Below are 27,953 nucleotides of genomic sequence, written 5' to 3'. Positions count from 1 at the left end.
ATCCACATACAAAAAGATTAAGAATTTTTTAAGGTAAAATCTTTTTTAAAGGTTAAATTTTTAATAGTAGAATTTCAACAGTTATGAAAAATAGGTTTAGAATTAATCAATTAATCCAATACATATTTATTAGGTGTGCTTTGTATAGAATATTATGCTGGGAAAATAAAAAGTTTAGGTAAGGGGAGCCTTTTGCCTCATTTTGCAGAGGGCAGAGTTGAGACCCTTCATATTTGGCTGCTGGTTCTGCCCCTGACTATACAGACTGTCTGTGCCTTAGTGTATTCTCCTTTGAAGACTAGACTAAGGCAGAGGTGATAACAAGGGGACATGTTGAATTTTGCTTTAGTGCCTCCATTTACAAGCAGAGTGGGTGCCATCCAGCATGTAGAACCAGGTCTCTGTCACTTCCTGGCCAATATTTCCAAACCTCTTCCACTCACCCTCCAGCTTTCCAGTTGCCCTTTATGTCTTGCTTGCTTGCATATTTATACCTAGCACCTAGCAGAGTGCCTGGCACACAGTAAAGTAAGTGCTTAAGAAATGCTTTATCTATTTCTCTGTCTCATGGGATTCATCATTGACCTTAGAATTTCAGAGTTGGATTGGACCTTGGATATTGTTTTGAATTTGTACGATGGCACTGTGACTTGGTGAGCTGGCATTGAAGCCAGAAAGACTTGGGTTTAGGTCCTTCCTCTAATATATGAGAGTTTTGTAAACCTGGTCAGGTCATTTAACTTTTCAGTGCTCCTCAGAGCTGAGGGAAGAGTTGCATGACTAATTACCTTTTCATGGTAGGGAACCCTGCCAGGCATTCCTCAGATCATGTCATGCAGGTATCTAGCTGCTCTTAAGAGTGGCTGTACTTGTGTTTATATTTAGCCAAGAATCTCAGTATGTTCTGTAAATTGTTAAAAAGTGGGGTGTGTGTGTGTGTGTGTGTGTGTGTGTGTGTGTGTGTGTGTGTGTGTGTGTGTTTAAATATCATTGCTGTGAGTTGGGTAGCCAAGAAGTGGATTTAATTGACCCTTTTCCCAAGGGCCTAGAGAAGTTCAGTGAATTGTCTGTGATCCCACAGGGATCATACTAGAAACTAGATCATTCTAGATACGATCAGACTGGATCATACTAGAGCCCAGTAAGGTGCTGCTTGTTCTTTATCCCAAGCTATAGACTAGAAAAAGGGTGGGGAACCTGCTGCCTCAAGGTCACATGTGGCCCTCTAGGTCCTCAAGTGTGGCCTTTTGACTGAGACTCAGACTTGAGGACCTAGAGGACCACAAGTTCCCTACCCCTGGACTATAAGTTTCTGACCTTTTTTGTCTCATGGACCCCTTTGGCAGTCTGGTGTAGCCTATAAACCATTTCTCACAATAATTTTTTTTAAAATTCAGAATTAAAGAAAATGCAAAATTTTAGTTTGAAGTCAGTGAAAATAAATATGTGGTCTCTTTTATCCATCTAGCTTTTTGTACTTTTAAGAAATCTGTCCACAGGCCACTTGGGTCTCTAGACTCCAGTAAAGAACCCTGCTTTAGATTCAGGACTTTTTTTTTTTTTTTTTTTTGTTAAGGGGGTGGGGAGGGTAGTGTTGCAAGAGTTGAGACCCTTCATATTTGGCTGCTGGTTCTGCCCCTGACTATACAGACTGTCTGTGCCTTAGTGTATTCTCCTTTGAAGACTAGACTAAGGCAGAGGTGATAACAAGGGGACATGTTGAATTTTGCTTTAGTGCCTCCATTTACAAGCAGAGTGGGTGCCATCCAGCATGTAGGGCAAGCTTGGAGAAAACATTGTGATCATGGAACAGACTTCACCTTCAACTCCAGCCATTGTTAGAGCTGGAAACCTAGAAATTTTTGCTTCTGGGGCAAATACAAACTGTGCCTTCATTTGAGTTGCAGAGAACAGGGCAGAGTTGGGGAGGAGCTCATCTCAGCCTGCCATCTGGCAACTTCTTATTTTAACTAATTATTCTTACTAACTAGATGCTAAGCTTGGTTGTTTCTATGCTGCTAAGGGAGTGTGAGTGCTGTCATCACCTTCTCAATTTAGCTTCCTGGTCCAGAGCTCCAGTCACCCCACCCCAGTTATGGTTTTGACCATTATGTTAGGGATATTATAATGAGCTCCTTGGGATTGAGTGTTCCTTCTCCTGTGAGGCCAACAAGAACTCTGTTAAAACCCACTCCTCTTTTTCTGGTACTCCAGTTGGCTCATGATGATACATGGGGCAGGACAGAGTATTTTTGTGTTTGTAAGTACTAAAAGGCTCCTTCTTAAGTCTTACAGTGGTGGGGAACCTCTGGTATTCTCTCATACTTCCCTTTTCCCTCAAGCCGGGATTCCCTGAAACAACTTAGAACAACATGTGTTTGAGAACCTTTTGCAGCTCAGGTTTTGTTGGGTTGGGGTTAAGATTCTTCATAGATTTTGGTTCATCCTTATCCATTTTAGAGATTAGAAACCTTGATTTTAGTTACAAATCCCATGAAATCTCCTTTGTTCCCCACCTGTACTCTACCCCATCTCTAGCCATGAAGATGCTCCATTCTAGACTCACGGGCAAATGACATGAGCTCTTTGAGGATAGAGGCTATTTGATTTTGTCTTTATATTGCTTTCCATTGTGCTGTTGCCTAGCACAATGCCGTGTGTGTGTGTGTGTGTGTGTGTGTGTGTGTGCACGTGTGTGTATGTGTATACATATGTGTGTGTACACACACATGACATTTGGCTCAGATCTGTACTCTTATCAATATAGGAAACTTGTAGTAAGGTAACTCCTACCAGACACTCCATCTCTTGGCTCTGGGCATTTTTTCTGGTTGTCTCCCATGCTTGAAATGCAGACTTCTGATCTCCCTGGATTCCTTTAAGTCTCAACTAAAATTCCATCTTCCATAGGAAGTCTTCCTCCAACCTCTTTTAATTCCAGGGCCTTCTGGCTGCGAATTATCTTCTCTTTCTCCTGAATATAGCTTGCTTTGTATATATTTGTTTTCACATTAGCTCCCCCTTTAGATTGTAAGCTCCTTGAGGGCAGAGGCTGTCTTTTGCCTCTTTTTGTATCTCCTTATCATAATATGAGCTTATCATAGTGCCTGGTACATAGTAGGTGTTTAATAAATATTTATCTATTGATTGATTAACCAATGTAGATCTATAATTTCTGTGAAGTTTACAGTTTTAAGAGAGTTGACTGAGACACTAAAAGGTTAATAATGTGTTCAGGGTCATGCACCAATATATTGTGCTTCTTGAACCTTTGGTCTAATTGACTTTAAGGCAGCAACTGTATGACAAGCTGCCTGCCTGCTTATCACATAGTAGGTGATTAATAAATGTTTACTGAATTGAACTGGCAGTCAGACAAGAATCAAGAATCAACCTCTTTTTGACCACCCTGGATAAATTTGCCTCCTGAAAGGGGCATTATGAGGATTAATGAGGTAATAGAAGTGCTTTGAGTTTGACTTGTGGGTCAACCTCAAATTATAATAATAAAGACAATATAAATACAAGTTGCCTATAAATCTGTGGTGAGAAGGGGTGGGGAGGAAGAAGAAAACTGTAAAGAGTAGTACAAAATGAGTGAGTCATTTTCTGGCTTCTGCTGGGCAGGGCCCCTCATTCAGCCCCACAGTCTTACAGATTCTTCCTTTTGGAAACATGCATACTGTACTGAGGAATTTCTGATTTGCAGCCTTCCAAAGTGCAAAGAAACAAGGTTTTTCTTCCTCCTGAACTGAAATGTGCAACAGTTTCCAAAGTAAAAAGTGAGATGAGTGCATAAAGACATCTTCTGTTTCAGATTTCTGGGGTGGGGATGGGGGGCTCTCCCTTTCTTCTCCTCCCTTTTGGAAATGAAATGCAGAGCAGCTAGTGGGTTTAAACCCACAGATTAACGTGACATCAGCATGGAGTCAGGAAATACTAAAGCTATCTAGAAAACTTAGCATTGTTAACTTACCACATCCTACATGTAATTCACTGAAGCTGTCTTAGCTGGTATTTAATTTGTGCAGTGTAGGTGAGTGAGTGTCCCTCTAAAAGTTGTAACCGTACTGTATAGTACATGGAAAAAGTGTGTGTGTGTGTGTGTGTGTGTGTGTGTGTGTGTCGGGGGGAGGGGGGAGGGGGTTATTCAGTTTCTGTTTTTCTTGGCCATGAATCTAGAGTTAAAAGCTAGGGAAACTACTCATAGGGGTTTTGAGGATTTCTGAATAAGAAATGCAAGGAAATTGCCTAATGTTGCACAGTTTCCTTTTCTTGTTGCTTGCTTGTTACCCAAAATATACTGGTTCCTGCTAAAGCCTGAAAGAATTTGATAGGTCCTGCCCCCTTGACAATCAATTGTGGTCTATTTAGTAAGAGTTATCCTGACTTGAGTTTGGGTTTTTCTTAGGGTCAAACAACAAAGCTTCCTGGAATCATAACTATAGCAACAGTGTTTTTATAGCCCACAAATCAAGAGGAATAAGGGGGGGGAAATCCTCAACAGTTTGTATTTTGTAAGCGAAAAGTTACTGCGTTCATGCCTAATTCACCAGATTTAAAAAAGAAAAAATTTCAACTAAATCATCCACTCCTATTATAATCTAACTGCTTCACCTTTTCCCTTATGGATTCAAAATGCCCTGGTTTGAGATTTCTGGCAGAAAAGATAGAGCAGAATGAGTGTTTGTAGTCCCTGTTCTCAAGATCCCAGGACAGACCTTACAGATCACTAACCTCATCCGTTTCATTTTGCAGATGAGGAGATTACTATTGTAAGTGACAGAAACACATTCAGGTTTTGGATGTAGTAGTATAAGGACAACTTGTCCAATAAGTTCATGCTTATCTGTTCTTGTTGACAGGGATAAGACGAAGGCTAAAGGTGGCATCAACTTTGACTATCGCTTTGCCTTAAATTTAAAGTAATTAAATAATAATAATAACCAACATTATGTAGTACTTTAAGGTTTGTGAAATACTTTATCTCACTTGATAATATCTTGGTTAGGTAGGTGCTGTTATCCTCATTTTGCAGATGAGGAAACTGAGGCTTGCAAGAGGCTAAGTGACTGGCCCATGTGTAGTAAAAACTCCAGGGGCAGCTAGGTGGTGCAGTGGATAGAGCACTGGCCCTGGAGTCAGGAGGACTTGAGTTCAAATCTGGCCTCAGACACATAACACTCACTAGCTGTGTGACTCTGGGCAAGTCACTTAATCCCAGTTGCCTCACAAAAGCAAAACAAAACAACAACAACAAAAACCCTCCAGAGACAGGATTCATACTCAGGCCTTCTTGACTCTTAAGTATTCCACCCTGTTCATGGAATACCTGTCTACCTACTGTGTATCTTACACAGTGCTATATGACACGATGGATGCAAAAGAGGTATAAGATTTCTGCCCTCATCAGACTTATAGTCTTGGGGGAGAGCATATCAGAAACATGACAGCTGACTTGTGTAGGATGGGTGGCGATAAAGTGAAATAAGGGGTCAGGGAAGGGAGAGATCACTGTGATCTGAAGTCACTATGGGAGGTTGACTGAAGGGAATGGCCTCCCTCCTTGTTTCTTAGTTTTCACAGTCTTTCTCTTCCCCCGATACTTAGCTCAGGCCTTCACTCACACACCTAATTGTGTTCTCTCCTTTTGCAGGTTTTTTTCTGTAGTATTTAATCTGCAGTCTAGTTTGATCCCTCTTTTACCCTCTACCTCGTATTATACGTATTTGCTCTCATAACTCCCCTCTTCTCCTCACAACCCTCCAGCCAGTAAAATGTAAGCTTGTGCAGGGCAACAACTGCTTATTCTATCTTCAGGTCCTCATACAGTGACTGGAGCATGGTAGGTACTTAATAAATATTTGTTGAATTGAGTAGAAATAGGACTTGCCAGGATTGAAGTCAAGGAAGGAGACTACACTTTGGTAGAGTCTTGTAGAGTTCACTGTTCTCTTTCCCGTTTTATCCTTCCCTTCCTCTACTCAGTACGTTTCTGTGCCTGTTGAGTTCTTGCCATCACTCAGAGATATGAGAGATGATGATGGCGTCTAAGATCCAGGACTGGATGGGATCTCAGAGACTACCTAGTACAATTCTGTCATTTTATACATGAGGAAGCTAAGACCTAGGAGGGTTTTAAAATTTTTTCAAACTCAACGGTTGCATTTTAGTTTTCTTAGTATCTTTGCTTTGCTATGTGTCATCTCCCTGTGTTGGAATGTGAACTCCTTGGGACTGTCTTGGTTTTCTCTTTGTATGATGATTTTGTTTGTATCACCATCCTGCTTAATGAGATGTCATGAGCTGTAATGGTGAGATGTCATGAGCAATAATAGTGAGTCTGGCCATTAGGTAACTTTAGGGAACATCAGTCATAATTCTGTTTGGATGCTATAACAAAAGGTTTTTTTTTTTAACCTCTCTCTTAGAATCAGACTAAACTCTGTATATGGCAAGAGAGGTATTAATGCCTAGAGAGCAGAGGCAGAAAAAATGTTACTTATTTTTCCTTAATCATCAAGAACGCCCTTCCTTATACAACTTTCCTTTTTTCCCCCAAATGTTTGTATAATGAGGAACTACTGTTCTCTGCCTGACAACATACCACATCCTTCCCTTTCTTTAAATTTCATCTCAAGAGCCAACCCCTGCAGAAAACATTCCCTGATTTCACCCCAACCACTCCCTGATTAACTAGAACAATCTCAGCATAATAGAATGTACCTCAAAAGTTCATCTGGTCCATCTGGTCCTTCTGTACTTGAACTAAAACATTTAGGGCTGATTTCCATCTACTTCTTTTTGATGAAAAGAGATCCAAATGATGTATGTAAAGTGCTTTTAAAACTTTAAAAGCACTATGTAAATGCTGGAAAGATTAAAAAACTTGTTAATGCCATTAATGATCAATAATTATTACTGGGCATGTTGGCCAGCTTACCAGAAGAGCAAAGTTGTTCAGTTATTTCAGTCACGTCCCACCATTTATGACCCCATTTCAGGTTTTCTTGGCAGAGGTACTAGAGTGGTTTATCATTTCTTTCTCCATCTCATTTTATAGATGAGGAAACTGAAGCAAACAAAGTTGAATGACTTGCACAGGATCACACAGCTAGTGTCTGAGGCCATATATGAACTCAGGCCCAGTACACTATCCTCTTAGAAGAGAAAGATACCTTGAGGGAGAATGAGGAAGTAGCTAGAGTCACTATTAGGTAACCATTATTAATTCCCTGAGAACCCAAAAGGAGAAGCCCAGGACTTTTAAACCAAGAACCCTAGGAATAGCAATGGCCTCTAGATTCAGCCCAGCTTCTTTAAGTATTTTTGAAGGGAAGAACCTCTAAGAAGAACAAGACTTTGACGCCCTTGCCGCCATCAACACCAACCATTGACCAATTGCCACCAGTGGGTAGATAAGCCTACATGCGTAGGCAACGTGTTAGGAGACCTAAATTTGGGTCGTAGTTTTTCCACTTTTGACCTCAGTGGCTTTAGACAAGTCCTCAGTTTCTTTATCTGTAAAATGAGGGAGTGGGACTAGATGGTCTTTAAGCCCCCTGTCCTCTCTCAAATTGTTTGAGATTCCTTGGCTTTTTGAACAAGTTTGAAAGACTTATCTCTGATCGACACAATAATCAACCATGAGTCCAAATGGTCAATGTAGAAGAATGCCACCTACCTCCCAACAGAGAAGGGATGAGACAGACATTTTGGGAAAGGACTAATAGGGAAATTTGTCTTGCTTGACTATGCTTTATTTTGCACATAGAGTCTGTCCAGGCACAGAGAAATTAAAGCATATTTTAATTGAATATAAGCTGTTATCCCCAAGGCCTAGCACCATTGGCCCCACACTAAGCTCTTGTATTTGCTGCATTTATACTTCCATATTTCTTTTGTTTATTTGGGAGGACGGAGGCCGTATCTTTTCTGGTGTTTGCCTGTTGTGTTGTGGTATACCCTTCAGTACTCAGTAAATATATTTGTTGATGAAGAGACTTGAAACTGTAGTGATGATGTAAAATAAGAGCCCAATACTCTTGATACGGAAGCATTTGCTCTCCTTCCATTCTATGACTTATTTTCTTTTTCATTGTTCTGTAATTATTTAATCAATTCATAGTGCCTACTATGTGTAAAACAATGGGTTGCGGTGAAGAGACATACAAAGTCCTCAATAGGATTTAGTGTGATGGGAGTGGGCACTTTTTGCAGTGTTGTTTGCCAAAAGAAAACTGGAATCTTTGGAGATTTTTACTGTAACCTAGGAAAAATACCATTTATCATCACTAACTCTGGGTCTCTAAGGAGCAGAGCCAACCTAGGGACAGGAAAAGGGGGGCCTGTAACATTTTAGGACTTCATCTTATGTCTTACCTTAAGATCCATGGCGATTCAGTAATTTCTAGACTTCTCCATCCTGCCCTGGGTTTCCTCAGGATTTCTGTGGTTCAATTTGAGTACACCAGGATTAGAACCTCCGGTGTAGTCCCGGAAACAGCTTGCTTTTTCTAACCCCGTACACATCATTCATAGAAGGACCCTCATAATCTGTCCTGGCAAAGTCCCGGGTTGCTTTTGAGATCCCTGGAGTTACCCGAATGTTTGAGAGAATAGGAGCTAAGGGCCTCTCATACCCAACATGCTCTCCCTTACCAGGCAAGCAGGCATTTATTAAATAATTGCTATGTGCCAGGCACCAGGAGAAGTCGAATGCTGTGGGATGCCACTGCAGCCCACATGTTCCCTGGCACATGTCTGTGTCTTGTGTATACCCCAAATATTCAATGTCTTCCATTTTGTCCTTACCCTTCTACACCCTCCCCCCAACCAGGCGTGGTACCCCCCCCCACCCCTCCCCAATATTTATACTTAGTGACATTCTCCCATCCTTCTAGGCTCAACTCAAATACCGCGTCCTCTGAGAAACCTCAGGATTCCTCTTAACCAACCTGTGTGTGCGTCTGTGTTTAGATTTCATCTTCCCTGCAAGATTGTAAGCGACTTGAGGACAAAGATGTTGTGTGTCTCTCCCTCTGCGCCTAGCATTGAGAGCCTTCTATATAGTGGAAATAGATTTTTTAAAAATAAAATTCATGCTAATATAGCCTTCTAGTTTCATATAGTCTCTGATTCTATTAACTGTTCACATAAAGACTGATAAAAATCTTTCTATTTTCCAGTAGCACTTTTGACACAGAACATCTTTACCAGTTCATATTTTAAGTGGCTTTTCTCTGTGGTTGACTACCTGCTAGTCACTCACATAAGATCTATTGCTAAGCATATCATAAATAATCTGCTTTCTATACAGATGGCTACATTCTAACCAGACTGAGTCATTCTGCAGCACTTACCAACTCCCTCTGTAGAGTATAGGACAAAAATGCAGTGAAAAGAATGAAGCAAAAGACTGACTTTGAGGATTCTGTTACCCTGAAATAAGCAGAGTAAGATGGGATCGGCTCCTGGAAAGTTTTGTATCCTTCAGAGTTCATTATATTCTGGACTCTCTGCTGAGATAGTAGACTTTATTTGTGCTCCAACCTGAAAATGTATAGATCTACAACCTATATGCTTCAGGACAGTGAGATACAATCGGGTAACAATGAATGAAATGACTTATTTTATTTTTTTTCTTCTTGACCTAATACTCTTAGAATCTCAGTGAATAGATTATTAGCTAGAGCATGTAAAATTTTTGTTTTAATTTTAATTGAACTTCTGCTATAAAGTAGCTTCCTTCTGTCTTGCCAGTGCAATTGTTTTTATGTTCGTCAGGAAGATGTCTTCTGAGAGTATTTCAAAATTTGTTATTATTAGGAAAAGGGAATAAACATTTATAGAGCACTTATTACATGCCAGCCATTGTACTGAGCTCTTTACAATTGTTATCTCATTTAATCCTCCCAGTGATCCTGAGAGGTAGGTGCACCTAGAATCCCCATTTTATAGTTGAGGAAACTGAAACTAAGGTTAAAGGACTTGCCCTGGGTCACACAGCTAAAAAGTGTCTAAGGCTGTATTTGAACTCAGGGCTTCCTAACTCCAGACACAGGCATTGTGCCACCTAGCTGCTTGTGGTGGTGGTTGTTGTTGTTGTTGTTTTAGACAGTTGATGGCCTCTTCTACCAATGTTCATTAACACCTTCTCTGCTACTTACAGTCTTAGAGAATTTTCTAGGGCCCTGAGAGTTTAAGTGACTTGCCCAGGGTCATGCAGATAGTAAGTGTCAAGTATCTGGTGTGAGGTCAGATTAGAACTTGGGTCCTCCTGACTCCATTTCCTTATCCAGCTCATTTTACAGATGAAGAAACTGAAGCAAACAGAGTTAAGTGACTTGCCCAGGGTCAGACAGCTAGTGTCTGAGGCCAGATTTGAACTCAAGAAGATGATTCTTCCTGACTGCAGAGCCAGCATTCTATCCACTGAGCCACCTAGCTGCCCCCAAAATCAGTAAATTCTGTCTCTGTCTCTGTCTCCATCTCCGTCTCTGTCTCTCTGTCTCTGTCTCTCTCTGTGTCTCTCTCTCATTGGTCCTCTTTGAGAATGAAGGCCCAGCAACAACTATAGCGATAAGACTGGTGGTGCCCCTGAAACTGCCCGCACTAAAACTTTAACCGACTTCAGGGGAGAGTGTCTGTCCACTACATCTGCTGTTATGATAATGCTAACAATAAAATTACACAGGAAATACTCTATTCTTAAAATAGTAGTTATTAATCTAATTTTTATTCTTTTATTATTATTACATTCAGTTTTAGGACAGAATAACAAAGTTAATAAGTGGAGCTGGGATACATGTTGAAAAAGAGGCAGTAGTCAGTGGTAGTAATTGACAAACCTGATCAATTGATTCACTTATTCATTCATTCATTGAACCACCATGTAATAAGCAGCAACAGTATGCCAAACACCTTGCTCTAACCATCTCATTTCCTCTTTTTGGCTAGTTGCAAGTACTACTAATAGGAAGGCTCCATGACTCAAACCATTTGTGGTCAGAAATGCCTTTGTGATTAGAGGTCTAGGTACCCAGCTTCCAGGCTCTGACATTCCCCTAAGTACAGGGTGTCTCTTGACTGGAGGACCATCATCTCTCCTCTTGAGACAGTAATTGGCATTTGGCCTTATCTCTACTCTCTATGTGGTGAGATTGAAAGAAACCATTTTACAAAAGAGTAACCCTCAGCTCCCACCTGTTTTCCTCTGCTCTATGACTTGTTAACTTCTCTAGGCTAAAACAGGTCACAAATGGGGCCCAAATCTTTGAACTGGTAGTGCTCCACAAGCACAAGGTTGCATCATTGCCTTATTTTTAACTTTAACTTATATATTAAAAAATTTCTAAAAGCTTTTCTGTGTGTTTTCTTGGTAAGTTCTTTGTAATAGTAATAAAGGTTATTGGTAGAACTAAATTCAAGAACTAAAATAAATGTAGACTATCTTCCTTCTCTAGGGACATGCAAATTGAATTGACTAGGCTATGAACAAAATTTATTGCAGAATCCAGAGTTGATGCAGAGGAAGCATATGAAAAGTCTCCACTCTCTTATTTGATTTTTCCAATTATACTCCTGTTGAGCTTCTGGGTGAGACCTCAGAAAATTGCAGTACACTCTGATTTATATCAAAGATACAACCTTCCTGCCCTTATATTTATCTTTAGCACCAGTTCTATATTCTGATTGTTCCTGAGGAACATGGCATGATTTCCCTCTGTTCAAGGTTAGCTTGCATTGTTTACAGGTCTCAGCTTGGAGACTGGATCCTATTCCCAATCTCATTTACTGTGATTTTTGGCAAATCATTTATGTTAAATGACTCATTTTCCTTACCCACTCTGCTTTCATCATCATCATCGTCATCATCATCCATCCATCCATCCATCAATAAACAAACATTTACTGAGCACCTACTATGTGCCAGGCACTGATGATACAAAGGCAGAAATGAAGTACTCCTTGCCCTCAAGAAACTTACATTCTATCAGGGGAGACAACATGTGTACTATATACATATATGAGTATATACAAGCTACAGATGTGCCAGACCCTAAACTCCAAATAAATAAGATCTGCCCTTTGGAAGCTTATACTCTGCAACAAGTTATATTATACTGATACTAATATCTAGTTACTGAACATATACTAAGTATAGTAAAAATTAAATGACTTTATTCAGAAAAGCAAAAAAAAAAAAAGTCACACATTTGGGAAGGTACTTCTTCAGGCATCCTGAGAAGAGTACCAAAGTGTACCTGGCGCCCCTGAGTTGAAATGTGGTGAGTCAGGCATTTTCCTAGCAAGATGGAAACATTAAAGCTTCTCAGCCAAAGACCCATAAATTCGTGCTTGGAGTGCAATCCCTCTTCACCCTCATGTCCACTCCTCAGAATTCTCAGCTTCCTTCAAAGGGTAGATCAGGTACCACCTCTTTCGTAAGACATTTTTCTGGAAACCCCCCCCCCCCCACTGTCCTCTCATACTTAATCTTCTCTGTCTCATTGAATTGCTCTGTAGTAATTAAAATTAAATTGATTTTAAAATTAATATATTAATTACTTAAAATTATTTTATTAATTTTAAAATAATAAATTAAAATTAATTAAAATTTTAAAAATCTGTTTACATTATGAATCTCCGAAATAGAAGGTCAAAGGCTTTTGTTTTTGTTTTTGTGTCTTTGTATTCCCAGTACTTAGCTCAGTAGCTTGAGTATAGTGAATGTGGAATAAGTGGTGCTTTTTTTGTTTCATTTTTAGAGTGAATTGATTTCTGATATTAATGATAAGAAAACTGTGATCAAGAATCATCTTTCCTCCTGAAATTGTCAATTGTGCTCTTATTGGGGGCAGCTAGGTGCCACAATAGAGTGTTGGAGTCAAGTTCACCTGAGTTTAAATGTTGCCTCACGTGCTTACCAGCTTTGTGACACTGTTCAAATCATTTACCTTCTCTCAGCTTCATTTTCCTCATCTGTAAAATGAGGATAATAATAGTACCTATTGTTAATGTGCTTGCAAACAAACTATATAGTATAGTAATGTGCTTGCAAACATACAATATATTATAGTGTACTATTTTGTAAATACCACCTATTATTATTAGCATCAAAATTCAGCTTAATTCAAAACTTTTTAGCATATCATCTTGGCTCTCAAATTCTCTATTTAACCTCATAGGAGAAATTCAGAGACCTATTAGATGCTTTTCCCAGAGCATATTACTTATGTTCTCTCGAGAGTGAATGAACAGGTCTTGTTCTGATTGGTACAGAAAACATTTATGACTCTTGGCCAGCAATCCTCATTTGTTGAGTCTTTAGATTTGTCACTGTTTGGGAGGATGGCAACAAAGGGGAGAATGTCTAGAGTGAGAATATCCCCTTTGGAGCTCTTGGCATCCATAGCAGTCTGTTTCTCTCCTCCATTATCTCAGCCTAGCCATTCGCTTCCCAATCCTGGCTTGTACGCTTTGTTAACTCCATTTCAAAACCAATTTTCTTTGGCTCATTTACCTAAACTGGACATAGATTAATGGCCTAACAAGTGAAGACCCAAGCACATGTCTCTCCAGGAGTTTTCAGCTTACTGATTAAGCTTCTTTTGCATCTGGAATGCTGGTATATTCCAAGATGGATGTCAAAGCACAAGAAGTCTCAAAGAGAGAGTAGCTCACTTCCTAATAAAATCATACCCTAAACCCTGCATTTTTTTTTTAAATGCTTTATACAGGTAGACAGCAACAGCACTTAGGAACTCAGGAATGACGTTTTCTTACTGAGTGAAAAAAGCCCAATCTAACAGATACATTGCCTGGAGAAGGCAGGGGAAAAAAAGACAAACAAACTAAAAACTGTTCTCTTCCCCAATAAATTTTTGAAGAGTGGTGAGACTTGATAACCATAGTTTCCTTTCTCATTGCCCTTAGATGGGAAATATGCCACCATCAATTTCATTCCCTGCATTACTGATGGAAATGAGCATTTCCCTTCCCAACTCAATAGGATAGCAGTGGAAATTCCCAGAAATCTTAAGCAGTTGATTTACCTGCAGGCTAGTCTTTCATCCAGGGAGCCTATAATAGAAATTTAGGTATAGATATAGAATTATAGATATAAATATATGTTTAACTATATAATTTCTATGTACATATATATTATATATAACATGTATATGTATGTGCACATATATTCCTATGGAACTTTACAGTTTGCCAAGAACTTTAACATTTTCAGTGTTTGCAAACAGTTTAGCTGTCATCCCCAATTTTTAGGTGACAAAACAATCAGGATCATAGGGCTGGTAAATGACAGAGTTGAGACCAGAGACGGTTCTCTCTGCTGATTTTTTGTTCTGTCGACTGCATCATGCTTATGACCAACTTTCTTGGGTCCTTCAAGAAAATCATTTTGACTTGCAGAACACTAGGAAGATGGGCAGCTTCATTCCCTTTTGCCTGTGTGAAGAAGGGCCTCATGGTCCTTGGTGATTTCTGGAATAAAGGCCCCCGGGCTGCCAACAAAACTCTTCGTACTGCCCAAACCAGTTTAAAATGTAATTCAGAAATGTTTAATAAAATAAATAGAAATAAAGTACAACATAGAAAATGTTAATTTGTGGTTTTCTGTGGTTAGCAGGGATCTATTCTATTTGAGAACAATTGTTCTGATGTCTATCATTGATTTTATTTATTTAGGTGCTTAACTTGAAATCTGTCTTGGAGACCATAAGGCCATATAGGGAATTACTGGTAGAATCACGACCTAAAGACATACAGAGAGTCTTACTATTATAGTAAGGGCTCCTAACTTCTAACCTATAGACCTTTCTCTTCTATTATGTATCCCTCCATGTTTTGGACAGAATATTGTAAAGCCCTGCTTTTAAAGGTTCCTTGTAGTATTATAGGGACGTACTCATGAAAAATTGGAATGTATATTATCTATTAAGTATCATAGAGATTTGCCTCCAAAGTAATGGAGCTGAGGAGTTGGGGGTGGGGGTAGACTTTAAGGTGTTGATATCATGTCTTTGTCTTGTTTTTCAAATCAAAATAGTTAAGATTTCACTTCTCTTTTCTAGGTCTACAACTCAAACAAAGACATTCAGAGTGAAGGAAGTAAGTACGGCATGTTTGGAAGTTTTTTGTGGCTTGGGATTGGGATGGCTATTGATACAGTGGTTGCTACTCCTGATATGGACACCAGGAGGGGCAGTGAGCATGCCAAATTTTGCTCTGACGCATTTTTAGAGTATTGAATGTTTTTCTCTCCTCCTTTCCTGCTAGCAATATCAGAGAAGCAGTGGGAAACATACTGAAAGGGTCCACTCACCACTTAACATCTCTTAATCCATTAATACATAGCTCCCCAAGAGACCTAGCCCATGTTTGAAGTCCAAACTCGCTGCTTCTCCTGCATGGCCTTACTCACAAGATCAGAAGAAATGATAATCCACTTAATTGCATAATGATTCTCCCCCCCCTTTTTTTAAAGTAGGGAGAAGGAAGTATGGAGATAGAGAATTATGTTATAATATATTGATATAAATCTTGAAAGTTCCTTCAGACTAGTTCGTAATCTCCTTCTACTTCTATCCCCTGGCTAAACAAAATTTCAAAGAACACTGAAATCCATTTAAAGATAACAGGTTCAGTATAACCATACCGAAACTTCTATGGGTTAGGTGTCTAGACTCCCAACTCTGAAGCAACTGTCCCAGATTTCACAGGTGGGGCTTTAAAATTTTGTTTTCATTCACATAAAAATTCCTTTTAGGTAGGAGGATTTCCAAGAAACATCCTCCTTTCCTCATTAAAAAAAAAAAAAGAAAAGAAACAAAACAAAACCTTCCCATCCCCAAAACTCAAACAAACCTGAGAATGCCCTCCCTACCAAAAAACTTTAAATATATAATTTCCATGAATTCAGCCTGTCTGGAAAGCTAGCAGAGTAGTGCTCTTTCTTACTGATAAATAATGGAAAAGTCTTAGCTATTCTTTTTTGACAGCCCTGTGTGTGTGGCACAGAGCTCCCTGCATTTTTACCCTCACAGAACGTCAGGTTGAGTAAATAACTATATGGATAATACTGATCAGTAAACATGCTTCCTCAAATCTTTTTAGGATGTAGGTCAGGTATATGAACTATAATCTTAAAAACTGGGTGAACACCTCTAGATTTGGTTATATAATTTGCCCAAAAATTTCCTGTGCACCTTTTCTTCCTCTCAAGGTTCAGGACCATTGCTGCTAACTGCCAGTGACAACCTGCTGGAGGTGTGGTTAAGCTCTGATAGGGGAGGGACCTTATTTCCATCTTAGTATTGGTAGGGATGGAGATGCAATAGAAATAGGCAGAAAGAATATGGACGTGGGGTAAGGAAGGTAAAATATTTGAATAGATAAGGTAAATCATTCATACAAACTAGAATGCACTGATTCTGTAATAAATAAGGCATTGGAGAAAAATTGGAATAGCTATGAATAGATGTCATTAACCAGAAAATCTGTGCCTATGATTTTCTGCCACCTTTCCTAAATCTGGAGAAAGTACATTATAATAATAGCTACCAATCATATGGTGCTTTAAGATTTTCAAAGCACTTTACATGTATTATCTCATTTGAACCTCACAACAACCCTCTAGAGGTAGAATTCCTGTCAGGCCCATTCCCCTGGGCATCTCATTTTCTGATAATGTGTGCACTTTCTTCAAGTATCTGAGACCTGCTTTGATGTGGGAGTATGGGCGAATCATTTGTTGCAGTTTTCTGCTCTATAAAATGGCAACAGTAATTCCTGTCCTACCTGGTGAATAGGATTACTCTGGGGAAAGGAATGTGTGTACTTAAAAGTGCTATATAAATATGAATTATTATTATCATTACTATGTCTCATTTAGGCTATTTATCATCTCTTAGTTATAAATCCTTTGCTGGATCAAGGAGTCGGGGAGATAAGGGAGCAGTATTTTAAAAAAAAAGTCCCATTCACTTCCAACAATCACAAATGAAAATTATTTCCAGTAACTTAGACTTTTTACTATTAAACAATTATTGCTTTTGAATGTGATTTACATACATTCTGGCTAAGCCAAAGAACCTTTCATCTTATTTCTCATAGGTAGTTTCTCTCCCCTTTACACCCTCGCCACCTATTATAATCAGAACTCTCAGAGGTAAGATGTCTGTGACATTTACTGCCTCTTCTGAGATTCTTGTAAGTTTTTTCTACTTCTGAAATTCCAAGAAAGGAAGCAGCAGGGATCTGAGTCCACATGTTTTATTGCAGATTTCTGTGTTTTTGTTGTTGTTGTTCAGTGGTACAGTCGTGTCTGACTCTTCATGACCCTGTCGATGGATTTGCTTAGCAAGAATACTGGAATGGTTTGCCATTTCCTTCTCCAGTGCATTAAGGCAATCAGAGGTTAAGTGACTTGCCCAGGGTCACATAGCTAGCAAGTGTTTAAGGCTATATTTGAACTAAGGTCCTGACTCCAGGCCTAGTGCTCTGTCCACTGAGCCAAGTAGTTGCCGCTCTCAGTCTTTCAAGAAAAAGCACCTAGATGTATATCCTCAAATTTTTCCAATCTTCATTGGGAGTTATCTTCCCTGGCACAAAGTATATTGGAAGTGGAGGGGGGGAGAGAGAGAAAGAGTAAAATGGTGTCATAAATGGAGTCTATTGAGTGTTTATGCCAACTGCCAATAAGATAATGGCACCAAATAATTATATCCACAATCTAAGGAGAACATCTCCCCCCGCCCCATAATCCAAAAGATTCAAAATTGCATTTGCCATTCTATTGCATTTGCCACTACTGTCCTGCTTTCACCAAAAAATCTTTTGCCAAGAGGACCAGTTTATCCCAGGAAGAGTATCTGGAAAGCAGAACTTTTTCTCGGTGATCTGTCTTCTTCCTTTCCATTTCCTCCTAAATTCTTCTTTTTCTTATCTAATTCCTCTTCCAATCTCAATAAATCAAGTAAAGTCAACAAGCATTTATTAGGCACCTACTATGTGCCAGGTATGTTGCTAATTGGTAACAATAAAAAAAAGGCAAAAACAATCTTGGTAGTCAGGGAACTCACAATCTAATGAGGGAGGTTTAAGCCGCTGGAGGTCAGGGCTTGCATTTTGCTGTCTTTTGTATCCTCAGTGTTTAACACAACATTTGGTACATAGTAGGCACTCAGTAAATATTTATTGACTGACTGGGACCTACATACATACATACAAACACACACACACACACACAAACACACACTATAGTAAATTAGAGATAATTTCAGAGGATAGGGAATCTGGAATGATGTTTTGCAGGAGAGAGGAAGAAAGGTATGATTTCTACTCCCACCTCCCCCAAATCTACATCTTTCAAAGGAAAAAAAAAGACTTTGCCTTCTAGTCACCTAGCCATCTGGTAGCTTCTGAGAAGTACAAGGCTGGACTTTGGTTAAGAATCCTTGCATTCACACTGTCTTATTTTGTTATCTTATTCCATCATACCTTTAAGCTTGCCTTTCCAAGTTTTCTCAGATAGATACCTGTGTGAGGATTAGGCTCATTGTTTTTTGTTATTGTTGTTGTTGTTGTTTGGTTTGTTTTTGTTTTTAAAATAGTGTGTTGAAAAAAATAGAAAGCAGAGAAGAGTCAGGCCACGAGCCTGCTGTTTCCCTTTAAGACCATGTGAGGAACAGTCATAAGGCTATAAAAGTTTTTAGAGAGGATAGGATTAATTTAGAAGAATTAAGAAAGGACAGACTCTCATAGCCTGAGGTAGAGTTCTTTCTAAGGCTTGGATTTAATCAACATAAATAAATGTCACAGCCTTCTTACCTATTAAAGTTTAGTCTGTTTACAGAAAAGAGTGTCACAAACAGTTGCTGTCCTGTGGATTATCCTGCCTTGGGGATATATATCCCTTAGTTCCAACCTCACAGCTTCCCTTTCTTCAATGCAAGTATTGACTAGAATTCTGTAGCCTTAGCCTATTCCAGTCCAAAAAACTTGCCCAGATTGCCCCAGGCCTGCCTCCTTATTCACTCAGAGGCCAAGCTCAACCATGTCCATCAAAAATAGATACTTTGTAATATTGCTTTGCTTCTGTTACCTTGTTTACTCTTCCTCCATTTATCCCCTACTTGGACCTTTTCAGAGATAAAGGTATAATTATCTTTCCTTTTGTAGGTCTTAAGCTGTTAAAATACTTTTAGGGAATGTATGTCACTGTACCATGTGAAGGGTACGAATAGAGAAGCATATCATAGTAAATAGCTTCTTTAGAAGACAGGAAGAAGAGGGCAGCTAGGTGGTGCAGTGGATAGAGCACTGGCCCTAGAGTCAAAAGGACCTGATTTCAAATCCAACCTCAGACACATGACACTCACTAGCTGTGTGACTCTGGGCAAGTCACTTAACCCCATTACCTCATCAAAAAAAAAAAAAAAAGAAGAAGAAGAAGAAGGCAGGAAGACCTGGGTTCAAATCACGTCTCTGACTTATAATGGCTCTGTGAGTGTCCTAGGCAGCTCTCTAAAAAAAGGGTTAAGTTGGAGAGTACATGCCAGCCTTCATTGGTAGAGGCAGCTACTTCTGTACCAATTTCCTGATACCAGTGAAATCACAGGCCTAATCAAAAACTGACCACAAACAAAATGGGGTATACAAGAAGAACCTCCCACTTTTGCCCTTATGTAGTTTACAATCAAATTATGATACAGACAATAAAGCTGGAGTAGGCAGGCAGAAGAAATGGTGCTATTGATCAAGACACTTTAGGCGTACCATCTATACACATGTTGACATGCAGGAGAATGTGAAAGTTTGTTTAATTTGAATATGAGTCCAAGAATGATAATCATTCTCTACACAGGGATGAAAATATAGCAAGACTTCTCACTTAGCAGCTGAAAATGTGACTTCATCCATCTCTTCCATTTTTAATACCTCCTTTCTCTGTGCCAATTTTCATTTTAGATAGAAATTCTAGCATAAGAATTTGTTGTATTTGAAGAATTCTGAGAAGTTCATTGGGCTTTGTCAGTATATACCTTAGTAACACTCTAATGAGGATGCAAAAACTGAGAAAGGAGAAGTGATCTGCCCTGATCTGGACCATGAAAGAACTAGAATTGGCAATGTCATCTCAGTCAGTCTTTGTCTTTATGTCAAGGCCACAGGGCCATGTGCATTCAAAAGAACTGCTCACAAAGATCATAGGCTCCCAGCATCTCCGAGTTTGAAGATAATCAATAAATCAATAACATTCTGACTCTCTAGACTTCCATACCATACCTCAGCAGCTTTCTCTACATGTCCAAACTCAACATGGCCAAAATTGAATTCATCTTTTCACCCAAACCTTCCTTCTTCTTAACTTCCCTTTCACTTTTTTTTTTTTTTTTTTGGTGAGGCAATTGGGGTTAAGTGACTTGCCCAGGATCACACAGCTAGTAAGTGTCAAGTGTTTGGTCTGAGGCCAGATTTGAACTCAGGTCCTCCTAACCTCAGGGCCGGGGCTCTATCCGCTGCGCCATCTAGCTGCCCCCCCTTTCACTTTCAAAGGTACCGGTTACCAAGGTTCACAACTTGGATGTAATCCTCAAATCCTCATTTTCTTACCCCTCTCCCTCCATATCCAATCTGTTGCTAAGACCTTTGCAACATCTCTAACAAATGCCCCCTTCTCTTCTCTGACACTGCTACCAACCTGATGCAGGTCCTCATCATCTCATGCCTGGACTTTTGCAATTCTCCCAGCCACAAGTATCTCTGGACTCCATTCCATAATCTACTCGAGCAGTCAGAAATGGTCTGCCTTGTGGAAGCTAGGTGGCAATGCTGGCCTTGGAGTCAGTAGGACCTGAGTTCAAATTTGGCCTCAGACACCTGACACTTACTAGCTGTGTGATCCTAGGCAAGTCACTTAACCCCTATTGCCTCACAAAAAAAAAAAAAGAAATTATCTGCCTAAAATACACATCTAACCATGTCGAGTTGACTACCATCTCCTCCTAGATATACTTTTTACCTTAATAACATTTCTCATGTATTCTTCCTTCTCTACCACTACCCTGTCATGGGCTTTATAACCTTATGCATAACCCTAGACCATGCCAATAACCTGATGGTTGGTCTCCTGTCTCAAGTCTCTCCCAGCTTTAATCCATCCTTCACTCAGCTATCAAAGTGACCTTCCTAAAGTGTAGATCTGAACATCTCACTTCTCAGCCCAGTCAACTCCAGTGACTCACTATCATCTCCAGAAACAAGTATAAAATCTTCTGGTTAGCTTTTAAAGCTGTTTATAACCTTGCACCTCCCTACCTTTCTCGTCTTCTTAAAATTTACTCCCTGCTGCCTACTGTACAGTCAGTGACACTGGCCTCCTTTTTGCTCAGAGAGACACTCCATTTCTCCATGCATTTTCTTTGGCCCATGTCTGGAATGCTGTCACTCCTAATCTCTGTCTCCAGAATTCCTTGGCTTCCTTCAAGTCTCAGCTAAAGTCCCACCTACAGAAATCCTTTCCCTATCCCTCTCGATTCTAGTGCCTTCCTATTATTGATTATTTCAAATTTATCCTGTACATATTTTGTTTGTACATAGTTGCTTAAATGTTGTCCCCCATGAGACTGAGTTCTTTGAGGACGTGGGCTGTTTTTGCCTTTCTTTGTATCCACAGTGACTAGCACAATACCTGGCACATAGCACGTGCTTAGCAATGTTTATTGACTGACTGTCTGAGTGACTGATTGATTGATAAGAAGATCCACCTGCCCCTGATGTCCCAATCTCCAATTGGTGAGGTCCTTCTTTCCTCTTCAGGTGCCAACTCTGATTCTGGACCACATGGGTACCCATGTGGGTGTATACATTCTTAGGTGTTATCTTCCTCCATTAAAATACAAACTTGAGAGCAGGGACTGGCTTTCTTTTTGCTTGTATTTGTATTCCTAGCATTTAGCAAAGTGCCTGGCAAATAGTAAACACTTAATAAATGCTTATCGACTTGACTTACCTTGGCAGGGCCAAAAATCCTCTCTGTAACATCCAGGTAATCAGTCATGCAGTCTTCAGTTGAAGACCTTCAATAAGGGTGAATCTACTACTTCTGAAAACAAACCATTTCACTTTTGGGGAGGCTTTGATTGTAAAGAAGCTTATCCTCATATTGAACGGAGAACTGTCTCTCTGCCACTTTTAAACATTGGTCTGTTCCACTTTATGATGTTAAGCCCAAGAAAGCGAATCCCTTTTCAGTATGATACCTATTCAGATACTTGGACATAGTTATCACTCACCTCTGTTTTTCTTTTGGACTAAATTTCACCCCGTCTTCCAACTTTGTCTTCATGCAGCATGGTTTCAAGTCCCTTCTCCATCCTACCTTTCGCTAGGCATTGCTGTTGCCAAAACCATGGTTCTAGTTATTTTCTTCCAACACCTTGCCTACCTAAGTCAGTCATTCTTAGTAGTACTGTTCTTCCTACTTCCTTAACGAACTCTTAATTAGTGTGAAAAACAATGGGTTTACAATCAGAAGGCCTGCTTTAGTAAACTACTCATATGACCTTGGTTAAGTCAGTTAACCTTTCTTGGCCTCAATTTCCTTATCTGTCAAATGAAAGGGGAAAAAATAGAAGGCCACCAAGGTGGTGTCCAGCACTAAGTCTTTACAAACTGATGGTTCTAGTCAAAAAGCCTTTGCTCTGAGCTGGAAGAAAATTCAATCCTTTCTTCCCCCCCTTTCCCTGGTTGCCAGTCACGTTTCTGTGTTTACTCTCTGGTGGGCAGGTTCAGAACCTTAACCTGGCCTGCATCACTCCCACAAGGATTAGGTAACAAAACAAAAGCAGCTTTATGGAGTGTTTCTGTAATGCACACTCCTCCTTTCTAAGGTTATAATTTAGGGCAGGCGCCTCAGTGGCATCTCCCGAGGGCCATTTCCTTTATAGGGGAAGGAGGTAGGCTGGTTCAGATGGGGAAGATCATCATGATTCTCTTATGTTTCATGATAGTTTGATCCACAGCAGCACCACTGATCAAGGTGTGTGAGTTTGCCCTATTATAAATAAAAATTTTAAAAGATCCCAATTCTGAGAGATCTTTGGAAGAAAGAAGTTTTTTTAGGCCTAAAGTACCTCCCAAAGGACTGATGGGAAACTAAATTGCCCTGTGAACATGGCAAAAAAGAGAAGAAAAGAAAAAAAAAAAAGAATAGAAGTAAAAAAAAAACAACAACAAATTTTATTTCTTTTCATCCAGTTATATTCAGTTCCTCAGAGGAGTCTCATCACAATTAGGATACCATTGATTTAAGAGGAAAAGGGGGAATACCGAGGGTAACTAGGATCTCTTTGGGATCACAGCCATCTGTTTGCTGCCAGGTACCCACTGGTTCGTGGGTTATAAATAGAACATTTCCCCTTTTAAACCTGAGAAGGAGTGAAGGCATTAATAGGCGTTTTAGTCTGGCCTCCTATGCACCGAGCTTCTCTGGCTCTCAGGGCAGTCAGCTGAACATCCCTTCATCTCGAGCTTTCCATCCTTGCCTGCCAGGACTGACAGATAAAACAGCAGATGACTTACTCCTCCTGCATTATTTCCACCCCCTCATGCCCCTTTCTTTCTTTGCTTTTTTTTCTTTCCTCCCTGGGAAAGACTTCTGTGACTATTGCTTTCCTTAAGAGAGCCATAGACAAGGTGAGCTGGGGTAACTCTAGCTCCCAGTGGTTGCTGACTTTCTCAGCCTTGTTTTCTCTGTAGGTGTCATGTGTTCAACATAGCTACCGTTGGCAGCAGTGATCTTGAAATATATTTAGTTGAGAGGTAACACCCTTGCTGAAGAGTAGTCAGATGGTGTACTATCTCACACCTCTGAAGGGGCAGAGGTATTCAAAAGGACTGGATTTTCTCAAGCATTCCCTTGCTTCTCTTTGCCATTTTGTGAAGCAACTGCTTAGGGAGAGTTAGATTTGTCATTATTATCCCCATTTTACAGGGAAGGAAACTGAGGCCAAGAGATCCATAGAGATTATTTAGGTCCCATTCCCTTATTGTATAGATAAAGGAGGAGTAACTTGCCAAAGGTCACATGGTAAGTAATAGAGCTGGGATATAAACTCGTGAATTCTGTCTCCAAAGCCTGTATTCTTTCTCCCTGTATTGCATTATTATTTATTATTTTCCTGCCTTCTCTTGAGTATTTTAACTAACAGTCTTTTCTTTTCCTAGCCAACCCACCATGCTAAGGCCCCTTAAGATCCAGCAACTAGGAATATGGGGCAAAAACAGTATATGGCTTAGGCATTCCCACCTCTTTTCTTCAGTGATGTGGCTAAAAATGCCTGGTTTTGTAGCTGATCCCACTGCCAGCTGCCTCCTGGCATGTTTTACTCATTAAGGTGTAGATTATACCCTCGAGCACCCAATGTTGAGTCTGAGCTGGTGACAGGGACTGGGTGCTTGCTGATTCTTTGGCAGCTGAGGCTTGGTGGGAAGGGGGTGGTAGGGCAGATTTTTGTCCAAAACCACCACCAAGTTAGAGAATTTCAATCAGGCTTGATGCTAACTTTCTATTTGCAAGGGCACTAGGATGTTCCATTCCTCTGGGACCTCTGAGATCAGTAGAGATTAAAATTTGGCCTGTGAGTCTTGCGACTCATCTGAAGCTAGTTAGCCCCCGAGATTGTTGTATGAACCTCACTGGCCATGGCCAGGATCTCATTTTATAAAATCTGATTCCCAGGTAAACAAGTGACCAGTTCCCTCAGGGCAACTCAAGGGCAGAGAACAACTAATAGCAGAAGACCTTGGTACATAAAGTGTATTGAAAGAACACTGACCATATACCGTTTTCAGAGAAATAGGAATGTTCTACTTTTGGTTGAAAAATCAATGCAGGCTGTCCAGGCCGCAAGGCAGGAGGGAATTGAGGCCACTGCACTGTAACTCATTCTCAAGATATTTGCCATCCTGCGTGAGACAAATGGTCCTGATTAGGATGGTTAGAATTACTGTGGTGTGCCCTGACACTTCTATTTCCTGGCTGCCTCTTATCTGGAAATTTAAGGTGGATTGGCTTATTGTGGAGGAGAGATACAAGATGAAAAACATCATGGAGAAAATCCCTCCAAAATGTGTCCATACTGCCCAATGTGCTTAAATTTTTCAGCAGAAATGCATCTCTACCCTGCTAAACTCCAACAGTAATCTGTCGTACCTGGTGGGGAGTGAGCGGTGGTATAGATTTTGTAGTGCAACATAGAATTGAAAAATCCTTTCACTTTTGACTTTGGAATATGTCATGATTCCCCCACTTCATTAGATTTGCTATCTTAATTACGTTTAGCTTCAGTTAATATTCAAATTAGTTTATAACCCCTGGATAACCCTCTTGCTGTTTGGATAGAGGAATTTGGATTGCTAGAGAGAAAACTAGAAGGAGCTAGCTTGAGGGAACTTAAGTAGATTAAATATTATCTTTTGGTAATCCATAAAGTGAGTCATTTGAAAAGGGTTAATTGAATCCATCAACAAGCATAAAGGACCTACTATGTGGCAGGTACTGGGGCTACACACTTGAGATGTAAAGACAAAAAAGAAAATCACCCAGCTCTCAGAAAACGACATTCTTGGGAGTGGGGGCAAGCAAGGTATAAGTAAGTAAATGACAAAAAATTTCTTTGGGGGAGGTACCAACAGCTAGGGAATCAGGGAAGCGTTCCTGTAGGAAGCAATACCTGAGCTAGGGATTCTATAAAGGTAAAGAGAGGGTACTTTCTAGACGTGGAGATGGGATATGGAAAGTCATATATGAAGAATAGTAAATAGTCCAGCCTGCCTACAGTGGATGAAGAGGAATAATTGATAATTATCTTAGAAAAGTAAGTTGGAGCCAGATTATGAAGGGGTTTAAATTCCAAAACAGAAGAATCTATTTGTACTCCCATAGTCAGTAGGAAGAACTTGGAGTTTTTTTGAGGAAGAGAGTGACGTGTGGTGAGATCTGTGAAGGATAGATTAAAGTGCAGGCTTGAAAACTAATTGAGTGGTGATAATGGCCTGAACTAGGGTAGCCCTATGAGTGGAGAGGACAGAACAGATATGAGAGAGGAAGAATCAACAACACTTAGCTACTGAATCATTAGAATAGTAGCTAGAGGGCAGCTAGGTGGCACAGTGCATTTGGAGGACCTGAGTTCAAATCCAGCCTCAGACACTTACTAGCTGTGTGACCCTGGCAAGTCCCTTAACCCTGATTGCCTCCCCACCCTTCCACTCTCCTCCCCCCCCCAAAAAAAAAGAATAATGGCCGGAGTATTGAATGAAGTAAAATATATAAAGCACTTTGCAAACCTAATTCTAACTACTAGAATGTATGCTCATTACAAGAAGTAGGGATTGTTTCACTGTTTGTACTTGTATTCCCAGCACCTTGCACAGTGCCTGGCAAATCATATCCATTTAATAAATACTTGTTGATTGATTGATATGTAGAGTATGTAAGAATAAAGAACTGAGAATGATTCAGAGTTTGTGAATTTGGATGGGGATGTCCACAATACAAATAGATCAGTTAGGAGGAAGGGAAGGGAAGATGATGAATTCTGTTTCAGACATGTTGTGTTTGAAATGCTCACTGCCGGTGCAATTGGAAATAGGCGAGTGGTAACTGCAGGCCTGGAAGCTTGGGAGAGAGATTTGGGCCAAATATATAGATCTAGGAGTTGTGTAGAGAGATAATTTAGCTCATGAGAGCTGACAAAATCATCTAGAAAGGGAATGTAGTCAGAGAAGAGGGCCCAGGGCAGAACCTTGGAGTAGGGAATGGGACACGTGATGAAACAGTAAAGGAAACTGAGGTGTGGCCAAACAGGAGGAGAACCAAGGTAAAACAGTGTTACAAAAACCCAGAGAGGAGTCAGTCAGTCAGTGAACATTTATTAAGTGCCTACTGTATGCCACGCACCGTGTGAAATGCTGGGGATACAAAGAGAAGCTAAAGATAATCCCTGACCTCGAGGAGCTCACAGTCTTGTGCAGGAGACAACCTGCAAATAAATGTGGACAAAGAAGATACATGCAGGATGAACTAGAGATGAACAGCAGAAGGAAGACACTAGAATTGAGAGAAAGAGAGAAGGGCTTCCTGTAGAAGGTGGATTTTAGCTGAGACTTGAAGGAAACTAAGGAAGCCAGAAGAGCATTTCAAACATGGGGGACAGGCAGTGAAGCCTAGAGTCAGGAGATGGATTGTCTGTACACTAGGTGGAGGGGAGGAAGTTATAAGAACATTGGAAAGGTAGAAAGGGACCAGGTTATGAAGAGCTTTAAAAGCCAAATAGAAGATTTTATATTGGATTGGGGAGATGATAGTGAGCACTAGAGTTGACCATATAAGAGGACTGAAATGGTCAGATCACTTTGACAACTGAGTGGAGATGAATTGGAGTAGGGAGAGACTTGAAACAGGGAGAACAACCAGCAGGCCATTGCTGTGGTTTAGGTAGAAGGTTGTGAAGTCCCACGCCATGGTGGTGACAGTGTCAGAGAAGAGGAGGGCTACATAAGAGATGTTATGAAGGTTTAGGGGGGAAAAGTATCCAGGAGGAAATGGAAGTCAACAGTGTCAGATACTTCAGAGTATTCAAAATCGATAAAGTTGAGAGGTCATTGGTCACTTTGGAGAAAACAGTTTCAGTTGAATGATGGGGTTGGGAGCCAAAGCAGCAGGTTGAGAAGCAAGTGAGACCAAGGTGACCAGTAGAAGTAACTTTTGGTAGGACTTTGCCATGAAAGAGAGGAGATATAGCTTGAGCTCTATAGCTTAAGTTTACGGTAGATTCAAGTGAAAGGTTTTCAGTATGGGGGAGACCTGGCTATGTTTGTAGGCAGAAGGGAAGGAACACATAGAGACTGAAGATAAGAGATGAGGT

At 40.2% G+C, this 27,953-nt stretch overlaps 1 protein-coding gene across 1 annotated transcript in view; it reads left to right on the top strand.

The window, feature by feature from the left end:
* The window catches only part of ARHGAP26 (Rho GTPase activating protein 26), a 516,697-nt gene that overhangs the window by 261,209 nt on the left and 227,535 nt on the right, over positions 1-27,953 (top strand). The window contains exon 12 of the mRNA XM_027841739.1: positions 15,093-15,129. Coding sequence (XP_027697540.1) covers positions 15,093-15,129 — 37 coding nt within the window. The remainder of the gene's footprint in view (positions 1-15,092; positions 15,130-27,953) is intronic.

Source organism: Vombatus ursinus, unplaced genomic scaffold, assembly GCF_900497805.2.
Source record: "Vombatus ursinus unplaced genomic scaffold, bare-nosed wombat genome assembly UNPS02014863.1, whole genome shotgun sequence".
NCBI classification, from domain to species: domain Eukaryota; kingdom Metazoa; phylum Chordata; class Mammalia; order Diprotodontia; family Vombatidae; genus Vombatus; species Vombatus ursinus.
This window is presented reverse-complemented; position numbering and strand designations above follow the sequence as displayed.